The 24,747-nt window shown below is 33.0% G+C and overlaps 2 protein-coding genes across 5 annotated transcripts; both read right to left on the bottom strand.

Annotated features, from left to right (window-relative positions):
* Positions 1-3,341: 3,341 nt before the first annotated feature.
* LOC145041373 (mediator of RNA polymerase II transcription subunit 25-like) lies at positions 3,342-7,939 on the bottom strand. 4 transcript variants are annotated; one of them, XM_078989403.1, is made up of 15 exons: positions 7,431-7,939; positions 7,060-7,084; positions 6,667-6,730; positions 6,427-6,557; positions 6,126-6,332; positions 5,970-6,038; positions 5,667-5,874; positions 5,511-5,578; positions 4,707-5,436; positions 4,531-4,574; positions 4,395-4,448; positions 4,275-4,303; positions 4,104-4,172; positions 3,869-4,040; positions 3,342-3,784 (listed from the first exon to the last, which is right to left on the bottom strand). In XM_078989403.1, the coding sequence occupies exons 1-15, from the start codon at positions 7,529-7,531 to the stop codon at positions 3,479-3,481; spliced, it is 2,277 nt and encodes a 758-aa protein (XP_078845529.1). In that variant the 5' UTR covers positions 7,532-7,939; the 3' UTR covers positions 3,342-3,478. The 4 variants fall into 4 exon arrangements, with proteins under 4 accessions (XP_078845529.1, XP_078845528.1, XP_078845527.1 ...); XM_078989402.1 differs by having other exon boundaries at positions 4,704-5,436; XM_078989401.1 differs by having other exon boundaries at positions 4,531-5,436; positions 5,970-6,035.
* A 6,659-nt stretch (positions 7,940-14,598) lies between these two features.
* On the bottom strand, positions 14,599-17,553 carry LOC145041374 (mediator of RNA polymerase II transcription subunit 25-like). The gene is made up of 11 exons (XM_078989404.1): positions 17,085-17,553; positions 16,798-16,822; positions 16,636-16,699; positions 16,408-16,538; positions 16,135-16,305; positions 15,983-16,048; positions 15,709-15,886; positions 15,576-15,619; positions 15,436-15,489; positions 15,322-15,350; positions 14,599-15,147 (listed from the first exon to the last, which is right to left on the bottom strand). Exons 1-11 carry the CDS (start codon positions 17,183-17,185, stop codon positions 14,820-14,822), a joined length of 1,191 nt encoding a protein of 396 aa, XP_078845530.1. The 5' UTR covers positions 17,186-17,553; the 3' UTR covers positions 14,599-14,819.
* Between the last annotated feature and the right edge of the window lie 7,194 nt (positions 17,554-24,747).

Raw genomic sequence — 24,747 nt, forward strand, 5'->3', positions numbered from 1 at the left:
TTTGGTTGATTGAAGTCGTAGATGATATTTGTGTTTGAAGATGAGAATGTTTTGTGTACTTTCTTAATTCTTATGGTGATTCATACAACATATTAATGATTTCATTAACTTATATAATAAAATGTTTATTTGACATTCATTATGCAATTAGGTTTCAACCGATTAACTTTTATAATAAAATGTGTACTTTATACTAAAACAGAATATAATTGCATAATTCGCTTAATAAATTGCTTTCTTCCAAAAGATACATTTATCTTTTTTAATAAAACTTCCTACCAATTATAGACATAATGAGTAATGCCACAATATCATCTCCGATATTTGGGTTAATTAACTTTATGTTTCAATCCTATTTGGCCACTAGTCATTCTTTTTTCCTAAAGGCCTAAATATTAAAATGACTTATATAAAAATGAATTTGGTCACAAACCCATAAACCATAAATCATACCGTAACCAAACAAAAATCGAAGACCATTACCAAACCAATATCGCAAATCTGAGACCATAACCAAAATCACAAAAGATTACCAATTTTAGAGACCATAACCTAACCAAAATCGGAAATCAAAGAACACAACCAAAATCAGAGACCTTAAATTAACCAAAACCGCAAATCATAGACCATAATAAAAAGTTAAAAAACATAAACATAAATCGAAGCAAGATCGACTAAATCCAACCAATATTGGTGGTAGCATATATGTGATATTCACTCTTATGTAATTCATAGGGTGTTTGTCCCTTCATCTTGTTCAATTTTAACAATCAATTTCCGAATTTCTTGGTACCCATTGATTTTCGTATCTATGTAGCGTAAAACATAAAGGCGTTCTTCTTTTTTATTTGAAAGCGAGATTCAAATATGCCTTCTTATATACTTAATCGAACATTTTCTCACATGTATCCAAAATCTTACAAGTTAAACTAATACCCTATTTTTCTCGTTGAATCGAACCTTTTCCACTGTTTGGTGATAGTAGGTAGCATAGTAGATGAGGAATGATGGTAGCAGATGACATCACATGTTGGTTGTGGAGGTAAACGATGGAGAGAGTGATCGATGAATGACGCCAAGAGTTGGTATTGTATGAAGTAGTCACCGGGGAGCGGTGCGATGATGTTGGTGATTATAGTATCACCTCACATTTTGTGTAATCAAAACCACATGTGTGCTAAGAGGCTTATCATTTGTACTCTATATTAAATGTTTGGTGAATGCAAAGTGCATGCATATATAAGATCGAATTATTAGCTGGTACGACAGAAAGGCGGAGGTTAAGGGGGTCGCACACCATTAATTTTGAGATTTGCATAACTAATTTTGATGATTAACCCTAATATGTCATGTATATATACAGATCCTCTTTTGAGCCATATACATAATCCTTTTCTCAACTCTTCTTCTTTTAAATGAAACTTAAAACTCTCTACAATTTGGTTTGTGTTTGTGTACCTAGATACACAAGTGTCCTTTTTTTATTATCCTATATTAGATTTCATGTAACTTATACATAGGGTGAAAATATCAGTTCGAAAAATGAACATACACGATCCATAAGGAATCCGGTTTCGCCACCATCACCCTACCTTATATCCTCCCACATAAGTGACTCATACTTGAGAGGTTATGGGTTCAAGTCTCGTTGGAGATATATGTGATAATTTAGGAGTATATTAGTTTGTTGTTCCAAAAAAAACTATAATCATTTATAAAAAAAAATTATTGTAATTTTTTAAAATTAATTAAGCTATGTAAGAAGCTACATCACCCACTATTACATGAGAAACCGTTTTTTTTTTTCCTAAATCCAATATTCTTCTTAACAAATCATTTTTAATGTTTAGGGTCTTAAAATACCTTGAAAAAAATATATTAATGAAATAGGATGGAAACCTAAGATTATGGGACTCCTATAACATTAACCTTTAAAATCTTAATGGTATTTTCTTTTCTGAATGTGGCTTAGAAAGTCTTATAGTGCATCCGCATGCTCAATGTGTAGGGACCCAATTGTAAAAAGGTTGTAGTTGAAGTACTTGAATAGAAATATGAAGAAAGGGGTCGTTTGGTTGGTGGCATGTCTTGAAATGATTACATTTTTTAGTTTGTACTTTGTCATTTTGCACTATATGCTAATATCTAGATATATGAAAGACATAATCATATAAGAAACTAAATGTGATTGTGGACACTTTTGTGTGTATTACAAGTTATAAGCAAATTGATGATATTCATCACTAAGTTCTAAAAGTTGTGATGTCAACAAATATATATATATATATATATATATATATATATATATATATATATATATATATATATATATATATATATATATATATATATATATAAAGGTTGTTTGCTTGTTCCATACATGTTTTTTTTCTTCAAAATCTTCCCATGTTGTATAGGAATAGGAAGAGAGAGAAGTTTTAGAAACTTGTCATTGCTATGATAGAATAAACAAATAAAAGGTTTATTGAAAGTGATACAAGTTGGTGAGGGGAACTGTCATGTAACTTTAGTAGGAGGAAAAGGTGACCAATGGAGCTATTTCACTTTACTTTTTAACGTTAGAAAACAGATAAAACTTTGAATATACAATATGGTTAAATTGTAATCAAACTCAATTGCTACGAAACCGTGTGATTTTTTTTATTTTTCTGGATGATTGTATTATTTGTTGTCAAAAACCAAACCGCAAATAAAAAATATTGAAAAAATCGCATAAACCTAAACCGAAACGAAAACCAACAAATCGGTTTTTAGTTTTGAAAAAAACCAAAAAATTTATGTGTTGTGTATTTTCATGAATATATACTTTCATAAATCTCCGCATTTAATATTGTTTTAATTACTCTGAGGAGCTATGATAAACAAATTTTTAAAATCATATTGTCATTTCAACCACACAGGACACCACTACCTTTTACAAAGAAATATTTTTTGTATCGACTTAAAAGATTTATTTAGACATAATGCCTAAACTAATCGTCAAACACCTTATTCACATATTTCAACATTAACTCCCAACATATTTCAACATTTACTCTTCAAAACATTTTAGAAACATAATCTTTTTCCTGAGCACATACATACACCCAGTATAAATTAGTTTTTATCATTCAAGAGCAACAAACTATAGTTAATGTCATTAACAACGACAAGATAATCAACTTGAAATTCATGTTCGCAAAATACCAATTATTTTGTGAACAAAAACAAACAGTTACATCTTTATGGTGCTCTTTTAAAACAACGGTATTTACAAATTTCCAATATGAAAAAGTATGGAATGTTGACTAACTTCAATTACTTATAAAATTCGAAGGATCTAGATTTAATAGGAGTCTTATTTTCATAAACAAATCTAATAATAGGTTCAAATTAAATAGTAGGGAGTGTGGGACAAAAAACACAAACACAAACATAAAACATAGATGCAATTTATTTATATATATTTATATATGAGTTAGTTAATAAAGCTCCCACTGGACATGCTTTGTGGGCCTTGAGATGACACCTGTCCTTGAGACACCACCATTTGTGTCCTCCCTCCAGGACCTTGAACATACCCTTGATTCATCCCTGTCCCCACCATCTGCTGCTGTTGTGGTGGTGCCGCCTGCTGCTGTTGCTGCCCCTGTGCCGGAATCTGCTGCAGGTGTTGCTGCTGTTGCTGTTGCTGTTGCTGTTGCATTTGCGGGTGCTGTTGCGGTTGAAGCTGTTGTGGTTGTGGTTGTTGACCCGATATCTGTGGCTTAAACACCACCATGTCCTGACACCAAATAAAATTAATTATAAACAATTTTTTTTATTTTTAATTTTATGTAAATAAGGATAAAAATGACAATTTACTTACCCCAGGGAAAAGCATTCCAATTAGTCTACATGCTTTATCAGAAACAGAGAGTAAAAGCGTTTGTGAAGGCAGCTGAATCACTGCACAAAGCTTCTTTTCTTGCAGTTGACCGAGGAATCCATGTTGATTCATTGCCCGAAAAACTAGGAAATCTGCTTTTCCCACATATTGCCTGGAATTTAAATTTAAATATTTAATATGACAAAAAAAAAAAAAGAATTTTGGTCAAGCTTACTTGTTGTTCATGTGATCTTGAGATATAAGTCGCACTATTTGCATTGTTGGTGGCCAATTTGCTGCAAGCCTAAGAGAGAGAGATAAAAGGGTATTTTAGGTATTTCAATAATAGTCAGAGTCAAACATTTTTGATTAAATACTATGTGATGTTATGTCATGGGTGACTTACGATTCTGAAGCCGATGCACTCCGGTACCCCTACAATATTTTTAAAAAACAAAATTCGTAAGTTTTTTTTTTTTTTTTTTTTTTTGAGACAAATTAAATTAAATAATATAATTAAACTAACTTCTAATCTTGTAATAAATACAGGCTGGCCTTGTCTCTGACCCGATAAATTCCCCTGCATCATTTATCTCACACTTATATTATTCCAATTTCCATATAAAAGATTAATAATTATAATAATTAATTTATATTTATACCTCCCAGACTTTGACATATTTTGACTGTGCTGATTGCAATGCACCTGTTGATTGTTGTGTGAGACCAACATTAGCTGCTGTATTATTATTATTATTATTATTATTATTATTATTATTATTATTGTTATTATTATTATTATTATTATTGTTATTATTATTATTATTATTCAGACCACCAGATTGCATTCCTTGTACTTGTTGCTGAGTCATCACCGGAGTCGGCATCATTGATCCCATTCCAGTCATGGTTCCCGTTCCGGTTCCGGTTCCAGTTCCGGTTCCGGTTCCGCTACCTGATTGACCTACACCTACTACACCACTCATCATATTATTCTGACTCATTCCCATTCCACTCTGCACCATTTGCGACCCAGGAATGGTCCCTTGACTCATCCCCGGAACGGAATTACCCATTCCAACGCTTCCTTGAATCGGTTGTGAAATATTCGATGTAGCCGAAGCAAAAGAACCAGGGACAGTCGATGCCACCTGTGCGGTCACGGACCCCACCATCGATGGAATCCCTGATTGCGAAGATGAGATCACGGGAATTGTGGATGCCATTCCGCTTGATATCATGTTGGACATATGCACAGCCATGGGATTTGGTATTACCATGGATGTTCCTCCAGCAATGGCTGCTTGGTTGATGCTTCTTACTTGTGATAAGTTGTTGAGAATGTTATGATTTACAGTGACAGCTGGACGCATAGGTGGCTGTATATTACTCACAATTGGCTTCATATCTTGGATTCCATCATTACTTGATAACATTTCTTGTGAAACAGATAATGGTGATGACATTTGCATTGGTGGTGTAGGACGTGGGACAGCTGGCACGTGTTGGAATGATGGTGCAGGTATAGGTATCGGTACAGGTGGCATTGAAGTAACCGTTGTTGGCTCCTGAAATTTTTTTTCTAAAATTACCAAAATACCCTTTTCTGTTTTAAAAAAAAAAGGTTTTCAATGGAACTTACGACTTTCACAGTTGCAGGAGGAATGTTTCCTACAGGAACTGCTTGTCTATTCATCATGGGCCCATTTGCTGTATATAAAAACAAATAAATAAATAAATAAATAAATGTTTATATTAACTAAAAAGAAATGATATAAACATGAATTTGAAAGAAAACCTGGTGGAACTGAAGATGGAGGAGGGGCTGAAACAGGAGGAATTGAAGTTGAATCTACTTTTATAGGATTTTGAGAGGGCAAATTCGTAATTCCTGATCGACTTAAAGCAGCACGAGCCTCCAAGAATGTTTCTGAAATGAGTACAAGATAATGTGGATTTTTCACAATATCAATTGTAGGATCAGCTGAGGAAGGGTTCCTTTTTCCCTATAAAAATCAAATACAATTAATAATTTAAGGAATATATTATATAACAAAATAAGAAACTTATTAAAAAAAACAAAATGTAAGTCATTAATTACCGCATTATAGACTGCTTTGAGTTTCGGAAGCTGTTTAGGGCATATAACTGATAAAGAAACAGAACACTGCTACAAAAAAATACATAGAAGTGTAAAAACATGTAACATTAATTAAATATCTGTATATAAATTTATTTATTTTCAATAGTTTAATACCTGAGCAAATGCTTTAGCTATAGTTTCAGCATCTGATAAACGACTTTCTGATTGTGCTTCATTGTTATCAGTTGGTTCTATTTTTTGCATTGGGGGTCGATAAACTGGTGTTGGAAGTGGATAAGGATTACTTGCAGCTACAAGTATGCAATGTCTTTGAACACCTAAATTGTGTTGATTTTGGGATATGTTTTGGGGAGGAAACATCTGTTTGTTAAACAATGTAAAAAATTTAAATCCCCTTTGGTAAAAATAAAAGACATGAAGTAATCAGAAATTAATTATGTATAAATTTAAATACCATTAAAGCTTCACCAAGTCCTTCAGCAATTGCAGCATCACAAAAACCACCACCAGTGAAGTGAATGGCTGATAGCCATTCAAAGAAGTAATCAACATTTCTTGTCCACCCACTCCTTTGTACTAAGCAAGCTGATATTTAAAATCATAGAAACCTCAAAAACATAAAATTTGGGGAAAGATTTGTTTTTTTATAAAAGTTAATGAAATGAGAATAGTAATACAGATACGTTATACGCACAGCTAAAAGATCCGTGAGCATTGAATATTATAAGTGCCAGCTCGGTAATAGTCCCAGATGGTTTCTGTATGTTGAAAAAGTAAAAGATTTTTAAGTTAATAGGCACGAAAATAAATGATACATTCAATAAAAGGTTACATATATATATATATATATATATATATATATATATATATATATATATATATATATATATATATATATATATGCTATGTTGTTATACGTTGTTTTTGTAATGTTGAAATAGTAAGATTGCTTCTATTCAGAGGGTAAAGAATAAAAAATTGAGCAATATAGAAACTTAGTCATAGTATATGCCATGAAATCTTGTAAAGCAAAGGAATGATGATGGACATTGTGAAGTGATGCTTAGATTAACAAAGAGAGACTTACCAAAGACTCACTATCACAGAAGGACCTGCGTGAAAAAACAAACAATTAGAAGAGAGGTGTCAACGGAAAAACATACACAAGAACCCTAAAGACTACAAACAAAATACCCCCAATGTTCATCCATAGATATGATTATGATTGGTGATATATATTTAGAATTAATGAGATGTGTTTCAACTTCCATGAACATGACCCATAAACCTAATTACACTACGATTGAAAACAATTACTGTAGGTCAATTGGACAAACCAATTAAGAACTCGATAAATCATAACATCCTAGGTTTGGGCACTAGCCACAGAAAGGGGGTAAATCTACGAATATTACGTAATTTGAAATCCCTAAATCCAAAATACGACCATAAGAGTACCTGATAACTTTTTCGAGGTAATCGGAGACTATAGTGCGCCAGTAAGGACCTAGAGCGGCGGTACCTTCAACCACCAATATGAGCTGCTTTTTGTCCGCCATGTATATGTATAACAGCCAGACGCCCAGAGACTCGATCGATCAGCTTTTTGTTGTGGCACTATTAATCGTCTCAATCGAAGAAGATACACACGTATTAGAGCAATTTTCTCACACAATTATGGTGGACTTTTTCAAATTGAAACTTGTTTAAACCATGGATGCTGCTATTGTTCATAACCTGTGGGGGTCTTTGACCCTTTCGTCCCGGTATAGACGTTGAACATGGAATCAAAACTCTGTTGAATATAATTTCTAAGCTGCTCTGATCTTTTCTCCCCAATGCACGAAGGGGTTTGTGCCCTGGTATAACTTATACGAAGCGAAACTCCTCGAATGAAATTTGTCGCGTTAATAATTTCCAAGCTCTAATCTTTCTTTTCAATCCCACTTCAGCCTCATTTACTAGTTCTGTCGTCGCCAACATCTATTTATTTTATTTTTATTTTAAAAAAAATGATATTTATTTATGGGTTTAATGTTACAAACGCTCTTAAATTTGCAGGAAATTATCAGTTTTACCCTAGAGTCTTTTTTTTTTGGTGTCACATTTGGGTAGATTTTGTCATTTATGAGCTTTTATCCGATTTTACATTACTTAGTATTGTCAAATTGTTTGATGTTTTGAATTTGAAATTCTTTATATATATATATATATATATATATATATATATATATATATATATATATATATATATATATATATATATATATATATATATAATTGATTGAATTCCTTACGTTTGTTCTTTCTCGCTGAATTTTATATTGAAGTTCTAAAGTTTTTGGTTTTGTAGATATGCAACAGTTGAACTTGAAAAACATGAGATTTGTTAATATCTCTTAGAAACCAACATATATGTTACTATTTTTTTTTTTCTATATAGTAGTTTTTATTCTCTTTATTTTCTTTGAAATTGATTTAAATCGATTTATAGTTTATCTAATTATGAACGTGTAAGAAAGATGAAATTTTCACTGTGAATTTGCAATTAAGCATCGTACTTAGAAATATGTGTTTCTTATTTTACTTGATTGATATAACTACATAAATTTCATTAAATTATTAATATATATGAACCATGGGGGGCTTAGAGGGGGAGCAAAATTATAATAAAGATAAGGGTCCTTTTTTCTTGTTCGTCCTGGGCCTTTAAGAATATTTCATTTTTCAGGACCGGCCCTGATATGAACACTAAACGTATATATACGCATCCGTTGTGACACTCCATGAGGGTGATTTCCGATATTACTTTTGGAGGAATCTAGTTGACCTAAATAGTTTGCCAAATGGAGGATTAACTTATGTAAAGTCAACATACATTGTTATATTAGACATTAAAGTAATATAAATCAAAATAAGATGATAGTTTAATTAATTTGCTAGAGAGAATATTAAGAGGTTACATTTACTAAATATTTACTAAATAGTTGGAGTGACCACATAAAAAGCTCTTCATGTAAATGGTAAATACCTACTTAAAAGACCATTTATTACTAGGGAGGAGGGAATTGTGAGTGGGTTGGGGGAGGTACTTCCAAGACGTGAATCCCTCACCAACGGGTCAAGGTTGGTGGGGTGATATGCGGTAGGAGTAGCAAATCGGATCATCGTGTCGTTTTTTGTCTAACACGACACACCAATGTTTCTTTGTAACACGAAAACGACACGACATGATGTCGTGTTCTTTTCAACTAACATGAAACGAACTGATTAAAAAAAACAACAAACACGACACGACACGACAAGATAAAGATGACATAATATAACAATTCATTTATTTAATTAATATATAATCATACATAACACGACAAACACGAAAAACCCAACTGACAAATTCTAAATCTTGTCAATTTCGTGTCGAATTTTGAACACGAACATAACACAACACAACGTTGTGTTTTTTATATACTTGACATGAACACGAATTCAAATTTCAATTTCGTCTTAATTTTGTTTCGTATCATGTATTTTTATCGTGTCGTGTCATCAATTGTCATCCCTAATATGTGAGTTCTCTCTCTCTCTCTCTCTCTCTCTCTCTCTCTCATGCAATGGCTACCAGAATAAACTATTTTTATCCAAACATTTTCTTAACTTGTAATGATGTGGAACCGTAAATAAACTAATAAGTTATTTTAATAAGATTAGCCAAACACCTTAGTTTTATATGTTTTGTAAATTATTTTTATATGGTTTTTATTAGTTTGTGTTTATTTTAAAATTAAAAATTGAAAGGATTGAATGAGTTGGAAAAAATGTGTTTCCCTGTATTTTTGGTGTTGAAAAAAAAACAAAAAACAAAAAAGCCTGATATGACAATGGGTTAAATATGTTGGACTCCTCCCTTATTATTATATAAATATAGGGTAAATGGCATAAAAAACACTATTTTACACAGAAATTCGATTTTGACACCGTGTTATTTTTTGTGTCAATTTTGACACTGTGTTTTCCAATTCGTTACAATTCTAACCACTTGACTGGTTAACCAGGTTACATACTGACGTGGCATGATGATGTGTCAGTTTTGATGACATGACATGCTGACATTATATGATGACACTACGTTTTTTTGTTCCAAATCGAACATCATTTTTTCTAATTTTGTTCAATGTTGACAATTTATTATTTGAAACCGCATAAATATTTTTTAATACATTTAAACCGTATAAAAATGTTTTTTTTTTTCATTTAAAAACCATAGTTTTGTATAAATATATTTTTTTACACTCAAACCATATTTTTATATATAAATATATATATTAGTTATATAAAAATTGTATTTTATATTAAATATGCAACTTTAAAATGTGTTTGAAGGTTTGGAGGCGTGTAGTTGATCAAAACTCAGATATCAAGTTTGCAACCCATCAAATTTTTACATCTTATTAGAAGTTTATGTTTAGTTTGATTCTCATGATATAACTAATGCTTTGAATGTAAGAAAAAAAACATTTTGTATTTAAATAAAAATGTGTTTTAAACGAAAAAAATATGTTTATACGGTTTAAAATGTAATAAAAAATATATTTATACGGTTTCAAATGGAAAATAGACAAAATTAAACAAAATTTGATAAATGATGTTCGATTAGAACAAAAAAAAACATAGTGTCAAAATTGAAATAAAAAATTAAACTTAGTGTCAAAATCGAAAAAAAGTAAAAACTTAGTATTTTTTGTGGAAAAAAAATCAATTTTGACACGTCAGCATATCATGTCAGCACGCCACGTCATCAAAACTGACACGTCATCATGTAACCTGGTTAACCGGTCAAGTGGTCAGAATTGTAAAAATTGGAAAACACAGTGTCAAAATTGACACAAAAAATAACACGGTGTCAAAATCGAATTTCTGAGTAAAAATAGTGTTTTTTGTGCTATTTACCCATAAATATATCATAATATTAAATGAAAATTTTAATTAACATTAGTTATGTTTTTCTTTTGCAATAATGATCATTTTTCCAGTTTTAACGTTTATTACCCCTAAAACCTTTTTTGTCACATTTTTTCATTCCTCAACCATCTAATGTACATATATTATGAACAAATGCGCTCACATCTTTAAGGGGTTGTTTTATTTGGTGTTGATCGGGTCCGGTCAGACGTTTTGTCTGACTCGGTCCGGTCAGAGTGTTTGATATTTATCTGACCCATCAAGTAGCTCTGACTCGATCCACCCAAAAAATATAGATGACCAACTAATGAAGAAAAAAAGACGTCCTTTGCCCCCCATTCTACCCATCAACACTGCAGACAAAAATCAAAATCAAAGGGTTTCTGGCATAGGAAGATGAGGACACACCAAATTTATGGAAAAACTGTGAATGCTTGGACCCATCTAAAGGAAAAATACAATTGTTGACAAATCTAAAAATCGGAGAACACAATATTTCCGTCTTGAGATCCTAGGCTCAGGTTGATGTCATCGAGAGTTTCAATAATGGAGTAATTTAGATTCTGGTCTTCCTTGATGATAATACATACCAAGAATCTCCAAATCCCAAAATAAAAAATATTCGGATCTTCCTCAAAAATCAAACCTGTAAGGTTGGAACTCAATTCTTGATTTGTTCTTTGTTTGACTCGATGATATACACACCACGACGAGAGTACGGGTATGAGAGGAAGGGATATGATGAAGTATATTACTAGATTATGAGCAGATGAGTTTTATGGTTGAGGTTCCTTTGAAATAAGATGAGAAAAAATAGAGATAGAGATGTAGTTTTAGGTGGGATGGGACTTGAAGTTCACATATTTTTCTTTTCTTTTATAATTAAATTATTAATAAATAAATTTAAAAAATGGTAAAAGTGACAACTATAATAATTAATTGGTAAAAGCTAAATGAGAAATTAATCAAAATAGAAATATGAAAATTAATATGATAAAATAATATATCATAATTTAAAGGTAAACTTGTCATTTTTATCATTCATTCATTCAGCTCAGTCAGTCAGACATATAATCAAACAATATAATTTTAGTTAGATATAGATTCAGTCAGCTTTAGACCCGATCAGACTTCTAACTCAGTCATATCTGATTTAATCACTAACTATCAAACAACCCCTAACTTAACCATTGAGGCTTAACTATGGACACCCACACCACCAATGACGTCATAGAAATAAGTAGAAACATATACATTCCCATAATAAGAACCAAGGTTGATTTTCATTTTACTTTTAAATTATAGAAACTTTACAATTTATATTTTAATAGGAATTGAATATCCCCAAATGCAACTCGACTAACAAAATGAATATATATATATATATATATATATATATATATATATATATATAGAGAGAGAGAGAGAGAGAGAGAGAGAGAGAGAGCTAGGTTCAAATGTTTTTCTCAAGTATTGTGTGCCTAAATGCACCATTGAGAATCCAAGAAATAATAAACAATTAAATAAATCATTTAAGGGTATTTTGGACCTTTTATACTTTTAATTAAGGAAATCATTTAATTAAATCTTGCAATTAAGGAAATAGAATAAGTATATTTGACCTAGCCTCTCTCTTAAATCGTGTCTAATAAAACCTCCAGAATCCTCAAACCTTTTTCACTCCTAGTTCACCAAACGGAAGATGCGATTGAAAAATTCTTAAATGGCGGAAGATGCGAAGGAAGGCACTCAATGGTTCTTCGTTCCTCTCCCGTCGTCGGCAGCAAAGAAGATCAAGGGGAAGATCCCCCTGTGCTCATCTTCGTCGGATTAAGGAGGAGAAGCACGATTGGAATCAGAAATCGGGAAGCACTTCCATTGATTCACCGATTCGAAGGAGGAGGATGAGGAAAATATTGATTCCATGAAATTGTTTATCGCTAATCGAGTCATCTGTCATCAAAATCGATTCTAATCTTATTAATTGATTTTGTGTGTGAACTAAATCAATCTGTTGAATAGAAATTGGGGAAAAGCAACAGCAGCAGATGGCAGTGAAGAGGTTCTCGGTGCCTGTTGTGGAGTCTACAAAAGGAGGTGAAAACAAAGGTAACAGTGGATTTTAGGTCGTCAACGACACCACCAAGAAACTAAATTGGTATGCTCTTGTACTAATCATAACATGTTTTTTTAGTTGTATCTCGAGTTCTTGACCACCAAGAAATTGAATTGATAAGACTCTCACTAATTTTTTTTTAAGAAATTGAAGAAGCACACCAAGTGTTCGATAAAATGCATAGTTGAAATCTAGGTTTTTTTACTGGTTATGATCATGTTATTTGGTGTAAAAATAAACCATTTGTTAATTGTTAGTAAGAATTTCAATTGGAATTCAGATACTTGTGTAAATGAATTTCAATGTCTGCCACATTCTATTAGAATTGTTAATTGTTTATATGCATTATGATAGAATTTTGGTTAATTGTTTATATGTATTTTGATAGAATTTCAATGTCTGCAACATTCTATTAGAATGGTTGTATTGTGTACTTTAAAATTTATTGTATGTTTTTTTTAGTTACAGCTTAAATGAATCATTCTTGCAGAATGTTTTTTAGAATGATGTTAGTAACAATCATCAATTTGATGCCTATTATTCACAAAAGATTTTTAAAAGAATGTTATTTAAGTGCATTTTATAATGTTTTCTATCAGAATTTATTTATATAAATGTATTCTATTAGAATGTCTTTACGAATGTTTGTTAACTAGTATATTTGTTTAACGGGTAATACTAACGAGTAATGTATCTTATTCTTTCAGAATTGCATAGAGAAGGAATTCAATATTGATTATACAAGAAAAATATTTGGAATCGAGTTCAACAACAAGTATATATGCGAAGATCAAGTGGATTATACAGACCACTGAAGAAGATCAAGTGTATTTGTTCAATAATTGTATATTCAAGAATGCTATTTTTCAAGAATTTTATTCATCTTTGATGATATTCTTTTAGAATATGTATAACTATTTTAAATGTATAAGGATATTAGTCTGTATGAATATGAATGAATTTGTTTTTTATGTCTCAAATCAAATATTTGCATTGGAAATATATTCTGCAAGAATAAAATCGAAAATATATTTACTAGTTTATGGTTTGCATTCTATCATTCTAACAAAATAATATTCTATTAGAATAAAATTCTGAAAGAGCATCATTCTAACAAAAAATATTCTAACAGAATAAAATTGGTAAAAAATTGAAATTGAATTAATTAAAAAATTCAGATTTTTTTTTTTAAATTAGGATAATTAATCATCCCTAAAAATCCGAAAATTTCCTTTTATAAATGTAATTAATTGTCCAAAATACCCTTTTGGTTAAAATTGTGTGATTATATGCTACATGTTACCCCATTGTAATATCATACACTCTCAAATCATATCCATTGATTAATTTCATCAATTGGTCCAGATCTGTGCATTCTGACACACAATACTTAGTAAAAACAAAATAACCTAACCCTATATATATATATATATATATATATATATATATATATATATATATATATATATATATATATATATATATATATATATATATATATATATATATATTGCAAAATGAATGTGTGCTTTGAGTGTTGCAGACACCAAATTGAAAATCCAAATATTTCAACGGTCGAGTGACCAATTCTTAAAAAAAATTAAGACCTGTTTGGCAACCTGAAAATCAGTCGGGTCACAAAACACGGGTCCGGGCTTGGGCTAAAACTTGAATTGGCCCCAGATCTTAACCCAAGTACGACCCACTAACTTATTTTTTATAATTTTGACCAAACTTTTAATTTTTTTAGGCATTCCGTCTAAATCTTTTTTTTAGCAAATTGTTGAATCTGCTGTTGCTGTTGTGGTTGAAGCTGTTGCCGAGTGGATATCTGTAATTCCAAGTAAATTACTTACTACCCCAGGTAAAACCATTCCAATTAATCGACATGCTTTATCAGAAACAGAGAGTAAAAGCGTTTGTGAAGGCAGCCGAATCACTGCACAAAGCTTCTTTTCTTGCAGTTGACCTAGAAATCCGTGTTGATTCATTGCCCGAAAAACTAGGAAATCAGCCATTGCCCCGTATTGCCTACAATTCATGTGATCTTGAGATATAATTCGAACTATATGCATTGTTGGTGGCCAATTTGCTGCAAGCCTGAGAGAGAAAAGGGTATTTTAGGTATTTCAAAATTAGTCAAACATTTTGCTTAAAAGCTAGGGCAAATATAATAAAAGCCACAAATATAACTATGTAATGTTTCCTAATTACACGTGAAAAAGTAGTGAGTTTTATGGTATTTGCCATAAAACTATGTAATGAGTGGCTCACGTTTCAGAAGCCGATGCCTTCAGGTACCCCTATCATGTTTTTCAAAATTGAGATTCGTAAGTTTTTTTTTTTTTTTTTTTAAAAAGAATTAAATTAAATAATATTTAAACTTACTTCTATTCTGGTAATAAAAACAGGCTGGCCTCGTCGCAGACCGAATAAATTCCCCTGCATCATTTATCTCACACTTATATTATTCCAATTTCCAAATAAAAGATTAATAATAATAATAATTAATTAATTTATATTTATACCTCCCAGACTTTGACATATTTTGACTTTGTTGATTGCACTGCACCTGTTGTTTGTTGTGTGAGAGTGAGACCAACAGCAACATTAACTGCTGTATTATTGTTAATAATTAATAAACATGAATTTGCAAGAAACCTGGTGGAGCTGAAGTTGCATCTGATTTTAGAGGATTTTGAGAGGGCAAATTTGTAATTCCAGATCGACGACTTAAAGCAACAAGAGCCTCCAAGAATGTTTCTGAAATGAGTACAAGATAATGTGGATTTTTCACAATATCAATTGTAGGATCACCAGCTGAAGGGTTCCTTTTTCCCTATAAAAATCAAATACAATTATTAATTTAAGGAATATATTAAATAACAAAATAAGAAACTTATTAAAAAAAAACAAAATGTAAGTCATTAATTACCGCATTATAGACTGCTTTGAGTTTCGGAAGCTGTTTCGGGCATATAACCGACAAAGAAACGGAACACTACATGCAAAAAATACATATAAGTAAAAAAATATTTATCATTAATCAAATATCTGTATATAAATTTATTTATTAATATTTAATACCTGAACAAATGCTCTAGCTACTGTTTCAGCATCTGAAAAACAACTTTCTGATTGTGCTTCATTATTATCACTTGCTTCTGTTTTTTGCATAAGTGGATACGGATTACTTGCAGCCACAAGTATGCAATGTCTTTCAACACCCAAATTGTGTTGATTTTGAGGAGGAAACATCTGTTTCGTTAAAGAATGTAAAAAATTTAAATCCCCTTTGGTAAAAATAAAAGATATGAATTAAGTAATCATAAATTAATTATGTTTAAATTTAAATACTACCATTAAAGCTTCACCAAGTCCTTCAGCAGTTGCAGCATCACCAAAACCACCACCAGTGAAGTGAATGGCTGATAGCCATTCAAAGAAACAATCAGCATTTCTTATCCACCCACTCCTTTGTACTAAGCAAGCTGCCATTTAAATTCATATATTGAAACCTCAAAAACACAAAATTTAAGTAGAATGATTGATGACAATTTAGGGAAATTTTGGTTTTTTTATACACACAGCTAAAAGATCCATGAGCATTGAATACTACAAGAGCCAGCTCAGCAATAGTTCCAGATGGTTTCTGTAGGTTGAGAAAGTAAGTTAATAGAAGCAATATAGCGCCAAAAATAAATGATACATTCAACAAAAAGGTTACATATATGTATGGATTGAACTTACCAAAGACTCACTATCACAGAAGGATCTACATGAAAAAACAAACAATTAGATAAGAAAAAGTCAACAGAAAAACATATATGCACAAGAACCCTAAAGACCACAAACAAAATACCCCCAATGTTCAATCCATTCATATGATAATGAATTAATGATTGGTGATGTTATATATAGAATTAATGAAATGTGTTTCACTAGCCATGAAAAGGAGGAAACAACAAAATCTTTCCTAGACCTTCAATTACACGTAATTTGAAATCCCTAAATCCAAAATACGACCAGACGAATACCTGATAACTTTTTCGAGGTAATCGGAGACTATGGTGCGCCAGTAAGGAGCTAGAGCGGCGGTACCTTCAACCACCAATATGAGCTGCTTTTTGTCCGCCATGTATATGTATAATGCAAGATGCCCGGAGACTCGATCGATCAGCTCTTTGTTTGTGGCACTGTTGATCGTGTCGATCGAAGAAGATGAGCATGTGATGATGGAGTAATTTTCACACAATTATTGATGGTGGACTTTTTCAAATTGGAAACTTGTTTAAACCAGGGATGATGCTATTGTTCATAATCTGTGGGAGTCTTTGATCCTTTCGTCCCGGTATACATGTTGAAAATGGAATCAAAATTCTCTGTTGAATATAATTTGTAAGCTGCTCTGATATTTCTTCCCAGTGCGAGAAGGGGTTTTGTCGCGTTAATAATTTCCAAGTTGCCTGATCATTTTAATCCCACTTCAGTTTCATTTACTTGTTCTGTCGTCGCCAACGTCTATTTTTTTGTTTTATTCTTTTTTTTTGGTCAAAAAAATATTAAAAAATCAATAAAAAATAATGTATATATACTTATAAGGCGTGCAATTTTTATCAATGTTAAAAAGATATATCGTATGCGTCATTTTATCATTTTTGCCATATGTTACCTACAAGCGGGGTGTGTGTATATTTTTGTCTAACAACTTTTTTTTTTTTTTTTTTTTTTTTTTTTTTTTCTTCTAATTCATGCTTGAAGAGTTGCATGATATCCATTATGAAAAATACACATGCGTTTGTTGTGTAAAAGTCACACATGCCGTAATGTCAATAGGGTTTTAAAAGAATTGTTTGTGGAAGAGGGTTTCAAAGTCTTCCACAAAAGGTAATCATGGTTTAGTGGGTTCTATTTTCAATTCCTTTTGTTATTGTTAATTGATTATTTCTTATTTGTTAATTGATTGTCCTTTGTTGTATTTCTTTATTTCTTTATACAAGGTTGGGTTTGACGCTCCACAACTAGCTGATAAGCTCGTTTATTTTTCAAGTTTTTTTTAAGTTGTCATGTTTAACAAGTCAAAAGTAGCATATAAGCTAGCTTTTTAAAAAGCTACTTAGAATAGCTTTTCTAAAAATTTCTAAATATATCTATTAATTAATTATAGAAACAATGCCTTTTTATGTCATTTTATATCTTTCAGCTAGTTTTACCAAACATCATTTTTTAACATCTAACTTTTCAGCTATCAGCTAGCTTTTTATTTAACAACTAGTTTTTCAGCTATCAGCTAACTTTTCAGATAACATCTAGCTTTTCATCTAGTATGTCAAACATAGCCTAAATTGTAAACGTATGTATATATATATATATATATATATATATATATATATATATATATATATATATATATATATATTTGATTTGATCCCCACGTATTGGTATAGAGTTTCAATTACCACTTCATATATGGTATCAACAGTAACTTGTGACCATTTCTTTTCCACCTCTTTCCCCTCGATCTCTTTTTCTTCTCTTTTCTTTTCCGGCGACTACGTCATCATCCTCCACAAATCATACCCTCCCTATAAATACCCTCCTTAATATGATAACTATCAAGTTATCTCCTTCAAACTATCTTATGTGAAAAAACCAGATATTAACCCTCTTCGCTTATCAGAACCTTCTTCCTTACATTAACAATTCCTCAGTCGTCCCTTCTCCATAATATCTAACCGATGGCAAGTCCAACCATAATCCTCTCTATTCCTCCTGGACAATTGATGATCAATGAGCCATCATTATTCTTCACGTCTCCCTCTCTGGGGAGGCAGTTGCTGTGACAACCCGAAATTTTCATTATGTACAACATACCAAGTCAATAGAAAGTCAAACTCATTCCTGCTATCATTCAGCACAATTTAGAGTCCGTTTGAGAGTTCTGAGCCTTATACACTTAAGGAAGAAGTGTCGGGGTTTATCTGTTGAATTATAACACAAAGACCGAACCTTAAACACATTAACCATGAGTTCACGACCACCACATGGGAGTTTATGGCCGTAAACTCCATGTGGGCCGTAAACTCACCTTATATGGTGAAGATGAAAATCATTTGTTCATTTCTTTCATTTTCTTGGCCCAAATCCTCTCAAGTACCATCCCGATCTTCGTCCCCAATCTTCAAAACTCGTAAGTTTCTTACCCTAACGAGTTGATATCTTAGATGATCTAATAATCTTACATGATTTCATCCGTGAAATCATTCCATTTTGTAGATTTTCAAGATCCACCAAGAACACCAAGAACACACACTCGTGTTCTCGGCTAATATCGACCATTTGAGCTCGTAGATTGTAAGTACACTTGATCCAAATCATTGTACACCATGTTTACCATGTTTAGAGCTTAGAAAACATAAGAAATCAAGAGATTCATGGAGTTTACGGCCAAGACATGTTCTTGGGCCGTAAACCCCTTTTAAGGGTGCAAATGACACCCTAACACTTAAGTGAGTCTTGGTTACTAGCATAGAACAGTACCCCTTTGAGTTAAGGACTTCATTTCACGAAATGGTACTCCTTACCATGATTTTACGGCCGTAAAATCATGGGGGAGTGGTACCAGGGCCGTGAACACCATACTAGGTCATTTTAGGACCTTAAACCCACCCAAACACTTGGTTAAAGCGTTGTAACACTTAACCACTTAAGCCCTAAGAGTTTTAAGCCACTTTTGGTGACCAATTGAGAGTTTACTCCCCTGGGCCGTAAACTCCAACACACATGGGCTTTGGACCATAAACTCCCGTATGAGGCTTTGCACTCCTTTGTTACAACCCGATAGCCTCCTAACACTTGACCAAAGTGTTTTCCTTGCAATAGGATGTTCATACATGTTTAATTAGTGTTATAATAACTAATTTTTTATATACATATGTCTTCATATGTAATTAGGATCATTGTGTGTGTCTAAGTCTTCACTTGACACCAAGCACTTGTCCGACACTCCCTTTCGATCCGCTCACTGCAGGTGAGTTCATACCCCTTGAATTAACCTTTTAAATGTTTTCAAATGTTTATAAATGCTTTATGGGGGGGGGGATACAAGTTGAATCATGTTTAGTTATTATATCAATCACATGTGATTAATAATTAACATGCAAACGGCTTTACTTTACGTTAACTGTTTTACCAATCAGATTTCTTCAAAAGTTTATCTTAAACATTTTGAAGTGTTTAAAACACTTTATTAAACTATTTATTAAACAATGTATGTTTCATTTCAAACCCTGTTACATTTGTGGTTCAAACAAAGGTTCCTTTATACTTAAATTGTTTTTATCAAACAAATACTTTCAAACAGTTTTATAAATTGACATCAAGTCGATCTTTTATTAAGGAATTAATCTTTTTCAAAGGTTTTACAAAACTCCTTATATCCTTTTATATTGTCAGTTGCATGCCTGCATATGTATAGTTATATAAATAATGTTTAAAGGACTTCGGAAGGCTAACCCGCTTTATTTCCTTTTCCCCGTTGGGATGTGGTCTGATAGGGTATCGGGTATCATTCCAAATATTTTTTAACTATCAGTTATATATCAAGTATACATATAGAGACATGAGAGTTGTCCTCAGTCAGTTCAATACCTTTGGGTAGCAAAGGCATTACTTCAGGTATACGTGTACATGGTTAGTAACTATTATAGGTATAGTTAGGAGATACCACTTACCATTCCAAGTATAAGGAATCACACAAGAGTCAGTTCATTCGTGAGTCTATACTAGTACATTACATTCTTACATGAGTGTGTTTACATAGATACGCTTACATGAGTACATTTACATAGATACGCTTACATCAGTACGTTTACATGAATACTTTTACATAGATATTATATGATGGGTTACTATTACATATTATATGTGTAGATACTGTTATATATATTTCTCCTTCTTATCTTTATCTTGTGATTCAATCACATAATCGACGAGATAGATTGGACTTTATATCCTAGTACCAAAGGATACTTTGTGGGACTAACCATTCCTATCACCGCTGTTAGCTACAGAGGATAATGAACATCTACGGATGCATATGGTTGATACCATTACAGGTATACTTTGAGGGATTAACTATTCCTACACCCAGCTGTTAGCAACAGAGGTAAATGTACATTTACGGATGTCTTAAGTTAACACTGTTAATTATCCTAGTGCAAAAGGATATTACTTAAGTTATTATGTTATTTTCTTCATTTACTTTGTGACACATTCACATGAACGACGAGGTAGGATATATTTAATATAGATAACTATTTTCCTTATTACCTTTATATTGTGACTCATACACGTAAACGATGAGGTATACTATAGTTTTATACTAATAGTTAAACAGGGAAAACCCATCACATTTACAGAGATACTTACTATCAAAACAGTCGGGTCTTGGTAGAAGACTACTTTCAAAACAGTCGGGTCTTGGTAGAAGACTACTTTCAAAACAGTAGGGTCTTGGTAGAAGAATTCTTTTATAGGGATCATATGGATTTCTAGGGTTATTCAAACGCTTTCCATTACTTACAAACATTTACATACTTATACGAGTTTTCTTTCAAAACAATGTCAAGACTTTCATTAAAAGTTTTACACATCAAAGACACATTAATACTTATGAATTCACCAGCTTTTTGGTTGATACTTGCTTTCAAAATAACTTGTATTCTCAGATCACACATAGACAGGTACGACGACCAGGTTTGTGAAGACGGAGCAGTCCAGACTCGTCTTATTCTGATTATTCATTTTATTGTTGTATATTATGAAAGAACGCACTTGTAATCAAAATTATACTATTAATGCAATGGATGATGTTGTTGCTTGTTTACTACTTTACATTGTTGTGATACATTACATGACGTCCTCCGCCCCTGAACATTTCCGCCGTTCTCGGTTTTGGGGTGTGACAGATTGGTATCAGAGCATTGTTTATAGTGAATATAGTATATCAACCCATAAAAGATATACTAACTATAAATACATTCGGATTAAAACACTCTGTCTAACAGTTTATACTTTTAAATAATAAAATATTTAACAAAGTATATGTGCCTGCATTCATACTAAAATCTGTGTTACAATGACAAGAACAAAAGTATTACGATTGTTGAATATCACAGGTAAGCTCGGGGATGTATTGTCAGTCTTGGGAGTGGCATAGCCTGATCAACTATGTTGTTCCGAGGAGTGATTAGCACATGCCCAAGAATGGTTGTGATGTGTCAACAAGTCTAAAAACTTACCAACACCACTACAATGAGAACATTATAACAAAACCTAAGTCTAAAATACCATAGGAGTGTTTTGTGTTACTATAATTACTTACTTGAGAACTAAAAGGATCTTCATTACTAAGTTGATAGTTGCTAAGTGGATACACTAAGTCTATATGTAACTAGGATGTTATAGACTTAGAATATGTGAAATTTTGCTTTACCCCTATTCCTTGTGAATTTGGAGTTAAGGTCACTTATTCGAAGGCCTATCCTGTGTTGATTACATATGACTGGTATGCACTTTACAAATAGCGACATAACTAATGAAGAATTTCTAATAATTATCTAGATAGTTCGTCTAATAATTATTTCCTTACCCTAATTCTCGCATAGATAACATGGTTGGACTCCATCCCCACGACAACCCGTACCTTCCGAACGAAGTCATTGCTGGATGGTTTGGAGAAGAACCAGAGAATGATCATCCAATCCCTTTGAATGATCATCAAATCCCTTTGAATGATCACCATGATGAAGACCTTTCGGATGGTGCTAACTCCGAACCCGAAGTTGAGAACCTACCCCCGGTAGCTCCCATTCCAAATCCTAACCCTCGTCCGGCTTTTCATGGCCCGACACCCCCTTGGGTTGAATGTTTGGAAGCATGGAGCGAAGATCAAGATCAACCTATGCCGTTTAATGGAGATCGAAGCTTCTACAACGTAAATGAAGGGAGCACAACAGACAGAGTTCTACCAATCCTGATCTGTAGAGTTGCCCGAAACAAAATTCAAGGTAGGACCGCTCTACATCGTATTGAAGAAGTTGACACCAATGGAGGAATGCATATCCTTCGCACCAACCACCTTGAACATGCTCGTGAGAGATCTGAGAGAGACCACGAAATCCTGCTGCAAGCCCTGGCTGAATCACAAGCCGAAGTCATAGAACCCCGAGTACGCCAGCGGGTGTACGAAAGACACCTGCTTGATGTGGAACGCCAACTGGCTGAACTGAGAGTTCACCATAGGGATGACCATCACTAGTAGGAGATACTTTACTTCCCTTTTTGTTTTAAAAAGAGATAATGACTTGAAAGTGTAACGAACTTTCGATTTTGTTCACATTTAGTTACTAAACTTTTTTTCGTTATCTATTTGCCACTAAATTGTTGAAACTGTTCACATTTTACTTTTATTGTAACATCCCAAAATACAACTCAAATATATATATATATATATATATATATATATATATATATATATATATATATATATATAATAAAATCATATGCTGAACGTCATATCATAAATCCATACGTCAGATATCTCAAACCATAATAAAATATCGTGATACAACTGTATCAAATCAAACTAAGTATCAAAACAATCTCCCAGGACAAAAACTGAAGCTGTGGTGTGTGCGATGCCATCATCCCGAGCTCTTCCCTTTACATGCGAAAGTACCTGAAACCAAAACTGAAACTGTAAGCACGAAGCTTAGTGAGCTCCCCCAAATTACCACATACCATACAAACATAAAACAACTACTGGGCCTTGCCCACTGAATCGGACCGAAGTCCGGAAACTGCATCGGACCGAAGTCCGGAACTAACCAGGGCCTTGCCCTCTACATCAGACCGAAGTCCGGAACTACTGAGGCCTTACCTCCTGCATCGGACCGAAATCCGGAACTAACTGCATCGGACCGAAGTCCGGAACTGACTGCATCGGACAGAAGTCCGGAACTACTGAACATAGCATAGCATAAACATATCAACTAACACAACAACACATATTGCATACTGCTTCGGGCCATAACCCGGAACACATAACACGCAAACCTATCTGAGCCACGAAGGCATCAAACATACTAACTACTGCATCGGACCGAGGTCCGGAAACTACTGCTAGCTAAACGGGCCGGCATTGTGGCCTTAGACCCGTTCCTACTGGAAGGAAACTCACCTCGTGAACTGGCTGCTGAGTGTATGGCTCTGGAAGCTATCTGCTGCTGCTCCGATTTCTTCTCGGCTACAATTCCACAAACACACTCAATCAAATACTAATAACTGCATTGGGTAAAATGACTCTTTTACCCCTGGCTAAAGTCAACTCTCCCGGTCAAAGTCAACTTACAGTTGACCTGACTCGCCGAGTTGGGCTGCCAACTCGCCGAGTCCCTACTCTCACTTCTCAACCATGTTCGCTGCTACTCGTCGAGTATGGCATCAACTCAACGAGTTCCCTTTTGATTCTAGAACTCAGGCTATCTGCATCCGACTCGCCGAGTTGTATGAACAACTCGACGAGTTGTTCTTGAATCTATGAAGATTGCCTTAGACTCGCCGAGTTGTATGAACAACTCGTCGAGTCCCTCCATTACTGAGTCTGACCTCCGGCTCACTGAGTCCATTCTACTACTC

This window comes from Lactuca saligna, chromosome 4, assembly GCF_052625555.1.
Source record: "Lactuca saligna cultivar CGN05327 chromosome 4, ASM5262555v1, whole genome shotgun sequence".
NCBI lineage: Eukaryota > Viridiplantae > Streptophyta > Magnoliopsida > Asterales > Asteraceae > Lactuca > Lactuca saligna.

What these genes read in the sequence shown, in the direction of transcription:
- LOC145041373 (XM_078989400.1), bottom strand. Translation starts at nt 7,531, where the DNA reads ATGGCGGACAAAAAGCAGCTCATATTGGTGGTTGAAGGTACCGCCGCT. An exon ending in TACCTCGAAAAAGTTATCAG is followed by an intron (nt 7,085 to 7,430) that starts GTACTCTTATGG and finishes TTTTTCACGCAG; the next exon opens with GTCCTTCTGTGATAGTGAGT. An exon ending in TAGCTAAAGCATTTGCTCAG is followed by an intron (nt 6,039 to 6,125) that starts GTATTAAACTAT and finishes ATTTTTTTGTAG; the next exon opens with CAGTGTTCTGTTTCTTTATC.
- LOC145041374 (XM_078989404.1), bottom strand. Translation starts at nt 17,185, where the DNA reads ATGGCGGACAAAAAGCAGCTCATATTGGTGGTTGAAGGTACCGCCGCT. An exon ending in TGCAACTTCAGCTCCACCAG is followed by an intron (nt 15,620 to 15,708) that starts GTTTCTTGCAAA and finishes AACAAACAACAG; the next exon opens with GTGCAGTGCAATCAACAAAG. An exon ending in AAGGCATCGGCTTCTGAAAC is followed by an intron (nt 15,148 to 15,321) that starts GTGAGCCACTCA and finishes TTTCTCTCTCAG; the next exon opens with GCTTGCAGCAAATTGGCCAC.